Source organism: Geospiza fortis, unplaced genomic scaffold (genome assembly GCF_000277835.1).
Source record: "Geospiza fortis unplaced genomic scaffold, GeoFor_1.0 scaffold2, whole genome shotgun sequence".
Classification (NCBI taxonomy): domain Eukaryota; kingdom Metazoa; phylum Chordata; class Aves; order Passeriformes; family Thraupidae; genus Geospiza; species Geospiza fortis.
In genome coordinates, this window is record NW_005054366.1 from 2778417 (window position 1) to 2784824 (window position 6408).

The 6408-nt window shown below is 49.3% G+C and overlaps 1 protein-coding gene across 1 annotated transcript; it reads left to right on the forward strand.

Moving 5' to 3' along the window:
- Positions 1-2564: 2564 nt before the first annotated feature.
- On the forward strand, positions 2565-5587 carry FEM1B (fem-1 homolog B; the record flags this gene model as incomplete). Its single annotated transcript, XM_031059703.1, has 1 exon — positions 2565-5587. A coding segment is annotated over one exon (1680 nt), but the record flags the coding sequence as incomplete, so codon positions are not given.
- Positions 5588-6408: the final 821 nt, after the last annotated feature.

Below are 6408 nucleotides of genomic sequence, written 5' to 3' on the forward strand. Positions count from 1 at the left end.
TCTCTTCAGCTCCGGCTCTTCTGTGACGTGCTGGTCCCAGCTCAGATTATTCCGTGGCTTGGTGGTGCTTGTGGATTCTTACAGCTCAGTGTTCTGTGACTTGGTGGCCCTTGTGGGTATTTTTCAACTCGGGCTATTTTGTGGTGGTCCATGTGCGGCCCTTCCAGCTCAGTGTTCTGTCACTTGATGTCCTTGTGGGTTCTTTTCAGCTTGGGCTCTCCTGTGACTTGGTGGTGCTTGTGCTCCCGACTCCGTGGCTTGGTGGTGCTTGTGGATTCTTACAGCTCAGTGTTCTGTGACTTGGTGGCCCTTGTGGGTATTTTTCAACTCGGGCTATTTTGTGGTGGTCCATGTGCGGCCCTTCCAGCTCAGTGTTCTGTCACTTGATGTCCTTGTGGGTTCTTTTCAGCTTGGGCTCTCCTGTGACTTGGTGGTGCTTGTGCTCCCGACTCAGATTATTCTGTAACTTGGTGGTTCTTGTGGGCCCTTCCAGCTCAGTATTCTGTCACTTGATGTCTTTGTGGAGCCCTTCCAGCTCAGGATTCTGTGACTTGACGGTCCTTGTGGTCCCAACTCAGATTATTCTGTGGCTTGGTGGTGCTTGTTTGTCCCTTCCAGCTGGGGACATTCTGTGACCTGGTGGCCCTGGTTGGCCCTGTCCAGATCAGCATTCTGGGCTCTGATGGCCCTTGTGGGTCCCTTCCAAGGCTGTTCAGTGATCTGTGATCACTTCCCTGCCCTCTGTGGGCCTCAGCAGAGCTCCCAGGAGGATCTGTTCTCTGACTTTCCCAGGCTGACAGGTTGGCAGTGCCCAGGGCCCTCCTTGCTGCTGTTTTTAGATACGAATTCGTGACATCCTCACCTAAACATCACGTGGGTGTTGGAGGCCACAGTGAGGTCACAGTTTGGTGATTTTCTGGTAAAAATGCCTGTGTGGTTGGAGATCCCACCTGATGCTTTATGAGCCATAAATGACTTTTCCATTTAGGAATTCCCCCTGTGAAGCTATGGACAGGATAATATTCACAGCCCAGAGAGCTTCTGCTGGGCCAGAGTGGCCTTTTTGGGATATTTTTGCTGCTGCAGGTGACAGTGCCATCAGGAAGGGTTCTCACACAGCTCAGTTTTCACATGCAGAACCACTTCCCTGTGTGGTTTGATTTTGATTCCTTCCTTTTCCCTTCCAGCTCGGTTTGTTTTGGTTTTTATTGCATGTGTTTTTTGTTGTTGTTGTTGGTTTTTTTTTTTGTTTTTTTTTTGGTTTTTTTTTTTTTTTGTTTTTTTTTTTTTTTTTTTTTTTTTTTTTTTTGTTTGTTTTTGGGGTTTTTTTTTCCCCAATCAGAAGCAGCTTGAGAATTCCCGGTGTGAGCATTCCTGTAGGAAGCACCTCCTGACAGAGAGCAGATGCTGGATTTTTGCCTGGCTGGGGTGGGGATGTTTTCCAGAGGCTGTGCCTGGCACGGATGGAAGGAGGAGTTGTGGGAGGCACAATGGATGCCGAGAGAGGAGCAGAGCCCATGTGATCCCCGGGGATTGTTGCTCCTCAGATAAGGTGGCTCAGCAGCTCCTCTCCCTTGGGCTTTCCACTTGGAACCTCAAAACACTAACAAATCACCTCGGGTTCATGAAAAATCCCCCCTCCTGACTCTCCTCCTGCTTCAATACGTAAATATTTTAATGGAGTTATTTACAAAATCAGGAACTTCTCACTGGGAATTCTCTCTGAGATCCCGAAGAGCCTCTGGAGGTGTTGGATTTACACACAGTTGCTGTGGAGCTGCAAGGGCTTTGTAATAATTAAAAATCGCTGTGAAAGTGCAATTTCAGCTGATCTTACCATATTTTAACTTTGGGGAATGTGGCTGTTTGGAAATATTTGTCCTTCCTGTGTGTTTGGGACGTGCCTTGAGGGTGTGTGAATCCTGCCTGTTTCTTCATTAAAATCCTTCAGAAACCAGGGAATGGGAAAGGCAAATCCTTTATTTTGTGTGCTGCATTTGAGGGAATGAAAACAGCTGAAAAATAAGGATCTGTTCCTTCATTTCCCTGTTATTCATGTGACACAGATCTGTGGAGCAGCCCAGCCCAGAACTTCTGCTTTTTTGGGTTTTATTTTCTTCCTGGAGTTCCATTTGTGTCACCAGATTGCCAGGCTGGCTCAGGATCTCAAATAGGGAAGTGCTGGGGAACTGTGGCTCAGGGAGAAGGGATGGGGAAGTGATCAGAAGTTTTGAAGCCGGGGCTGTTGCTGGTGTCTAAATCTGATTTTTTTTTGTGTCAAAATATCCATTTTAAGGTTTTTCTCAGTCTTTAATATGTCACTTCATGGCACTGAAAGGGTAGTTTTAGAACTCTTCTTGCCAGACCTCTCTAAACTGAGGCTGGAGTTTGTGAGTGGGATCTTCAAGGTGGCCAAACCCTTTTGGCTGCTTTGAAGCTCCAACTTCCAGCGCTCTGTGTGCTCCCTTGGCCTCATTCCTTGGCCATGGCAATCCCGGTGAGTTCCTCGGAATCCAGGGATGGGCTGGCTGTGAAATCCCTGTTGGTGGCTGGGTGTGGGATGCTTTTGGAAGAGCATCAACCTAATTCCCTGTCCTCTCGTCCCCAGCTTCGTCATCGACGGGGCCACCGCGCTGTGGTGTGCGGCCGGCGCCGGCCACTTCGAGGTGGTCAAGCTGCTGGTGAGCCACGGCGCCAACGTCAACCACACCACGGTGACCAACTCGACGCCGCTGCGCGCGGCCTGCTTCGATGGCCGGCTGGACATCGTCAAGTACCTGGTGGAGAACAACGCCAACATCAGCATCGCCAACAAGTACGACAACACCTGCCTGATGATCGCGGCCTACAAGGGCCACACGGACGTGGTGCGCTACCTCCTGGAGCAGCACGCCGACCCCAACGCCAAGGCCCACTGCGGGGCCACCGCCCTGCACTTCGCCGCCGAGGCCGGCCACCTGGAGATCGTCAGGGAGCTGGTCAAGTGGAAGGCGGCCATGATGGTCAACGGCCACGGCATGACGCCACTCAAGGTGGCCGCCGAGAGCTGCAAGGCCGACGTGGTGGAGCTGCTGCTGGCTCACGCCGACTGCGACAGGAGGAGCAGGATCGAAGCTCTGGAGCTGCTGGGGGCCTCGTTTGCCAACGACAGGGAGAACTACGACATTTTGAAGACTTACCACTATTTATATTTAGCCATGCTGGAGAGGTACCGCGACAGCGAGAACGTCATCGAGAAGGAGGTGCTTCCCCAGATCGAGGCTTACGGAAACAGGTCGGAATGCAGGACCCCTCAGGAATTAGAGTCCATTAGGCAGGACAGAGATGCCCTTCACATGGAAGGCCTCATAGTGCGGGAGAGAATCCTGGGCTCGGACAATATCGACGTCTCCCACCCCATCATTTACCGGGGCGCGGTCTACGCGGACAACATGGAGTTCGAGCAGTGCATCAAGCTCTGGCTCCACGCGCTGCACCTGCGGCAGAAGGGCAACAGGAACACCCACAAGGACCTGCTGAGGTTCGCTCAAGTCTTCTCCCAGATGATCCACCTGAACGAGCCCGTGAAAGCCAAGGACATCGAGAGCGTCCTGCGCTGCAGCGTGCTGGAGATCGAGCAGGGCATGGCGCGCATCAAAACCACGCCGGACGCCGACATCCACACGGCCATGGACAACTACGAGTGCAACATCTTCACCTTCCTCTACCTGGTGTGCATCTCCACCAAGACGCAGTGCAGCGAGGACGACCAGTCCCGCATCAACAAGCAGATCTACAACCTGATCCACCTGGACCCGCGCACGCGCGACGGCTCCAGCCTGCTGCACCACGCCGTCAACTCGGGCACGCCCGTGGACGACTTCCACACCAATGATGTGTGCAGCTTCCCCAACGCCCTGGTCACCAAGCTCCTGCTGGACTGCGGCGCCGACGTCAACGCCGTGGACAACGAGGGGAACAGCCCTCTGCACATCATCGTGCAGTACCACCGGCCCATCAGCGACTTCTTGACATTGCACTCCATCATCATCAGCCTGGTGGAGGCCGGCGCCCACACGGACATGACCAACAAGCAGAAGAAAACCCCTCTGGATAAAAGTACCACCGGGGTGTCCGAAATCCTCCTTAAAACTCAAATGAAGCTGAGTCTCAAGTGCCTGGCTGCCCGCGCCGTGCGGATCTACAACATCAGCTACCAAAACCAGATCCCCAGAACTCTGGAGGAGTTTGTCCAGTTCCACTAGGCCGTGTCCAACCTTTTGTGGTGGTGCTATCCCAGGACGACACCAGACAGCAGAATACACCCGTGTCCATGAAGTTGTTTTTCTCCATTCCTTTGGTTTTGGGTTCCTCTGGATTCCGTCTGCGGCCTCAGTTCTCGGGTGGAGATGGTGGAGGGCAGGGGGGCAGGAAAAGCCACATCGTTGTCCTGTAGTTGAATCTGATGTTTGAGATTTTGGTCCTTTTCTGTTTGTGATTAAATGAATCCCTTCGTTAGCTCTTGGTTTTCTAAATGACACGAGAAGAATCCCCCAGGTAACTCCTGTCATGTCTGACAGGATTCGCACAATTGGATTTCAAACTTCTCACAGTGAGGTGGGAAAAGAAAAATTGGGAATTCTGTGGTAGTTGGGTTAAAAGTGGAGTGTCCACCCCCAGAGCAGTGCGTTGCTCTCATACCTCACTGTGCTTTTTATGCCTTTCAGCTCGTGCTGAAGATGTTGGTAATGTTTTAAAATTTGTGTTTTAAATCAAAATTTACAGCTACAGACGTGAGGGGTGCTCTGTTAGGAAATGCAGGTGGAAGTTCAGCTCTGAGGGGCTGAATTCCATTATCAAACTCTTCACTGACACTGCTCCAGTAAGTATTGAATAACCTATGGACAGAAAACCACTTCCACGCCGACCAAAAATAACCGGAATCATCGTTTCTTTTTCCGTAGCTCCGTCGCTCCTATCCAAACATCATGCATGGATCCCTAGAAACTGGGTAGGGAATTTGTGTTTGTGTGTGTCCCAACATTTCAAACTGCTTTGGACTTGGGTTTTTTTCTGTTGTTCCGACGCTCAACACGCACCTTTTTTTTGACTCAAAGTCTGTCCAGCTGCACTCTTGGATTCCAGATGCTGTATCTTCCTAACGGAGCCGTCTGCCGCCAAAGAGAGTCTTCCTTGAACCTGGCTTTTCCAAGAAGCGTTGGAGTCTGTGCCTCCCTGAATTGGACTCGAGGATTTTTCATGGTTTTTACTCCTTCCAGTAGGAAAATCTCTTCTTAAAACTGATTTTTACAAAAAAAAAAATTCTCCTCTCATCAGCCTCTTTGCTGATGAGCGAGTGATTGTACGGGGACGTTGTCGCTTGAGAACTTTGGGAGAAGTGGCAGATGCTCCAGCAGGAAAATGTCACTTGTTGGGACAAGGCTCCTGAACCCTCTGTTCCTTTCCCACGCAGCTTTTTAACCGTCAGGATGAACGAATGTTCTGTGGGGTTTTTTTTAAAAGCAATCCAGGTAGAACTTTCAGGCGAGATTTGGGGCACACGTTTCTATTTGTATGACAAAGAAATAAACATTGAATGTGGAATTACCTTGGAATTCCTGTTTTTTTTTGTCCAAAGTTTGTGTCCTTTGAGGGAAAAGCTTTAGGGTCAGGTTTAGGTTCTGCAGAGAAGCTGTGACTGCCACATCTCTGGAATTGTCCTAAGGTAAGTCTGGGATAGTGGAAGGTGTCATTTTCCTGAGGAGAATTCCAAAGTAACAATAAAAATTCCTGGCTGTTGATTCCAAAACACTCCGAGCAGGGGAACGTCTTTGCTGTGGAAAAGCTGCTCCTGCCTCTGGCCTGTTCCTGGTTGTTATCCTGCTTCCCAGTGAATTACTGCTGCCTGCTGTCATGGAATGCTGTCCTGCCACCTTCCCCGTGTCACCAAGAGCTCTTGGCAAAGGGGAGGGAGTACCTGTGCATGCAGCCTTGGGAATCCTGGGATCTTCTCCAGGATCTGGAATTTTCCTCCCAAGCATTAAACACTCTGAGGTTGCCCTTGCTCTCCCTGTTATTTAAAGCCCCTGATAAAATTCCTTGGAGGCTGCAGGTGCTGTTTTCCCTGGAAAAGCACAGAGTGAGGGAAGAGCCGGGTGCTGCCGGGGGTGTATTTATATGTATAAATATATCAGTGTATTTATATATATTAAAAATATCAGTATATTTAGATATATTAAATATATCTGTATTTATATATATATAAAATATATCCATGTATTTATATATATATATATGACACATCCGTGTATTTATATATATAAATATATCAGTGTATTTATAGATATAATATATATCCATGTATTTGTATATAAAAAACATATCTGTATTTCTATATATATAAAATATATCAATGTATTTCTATATATA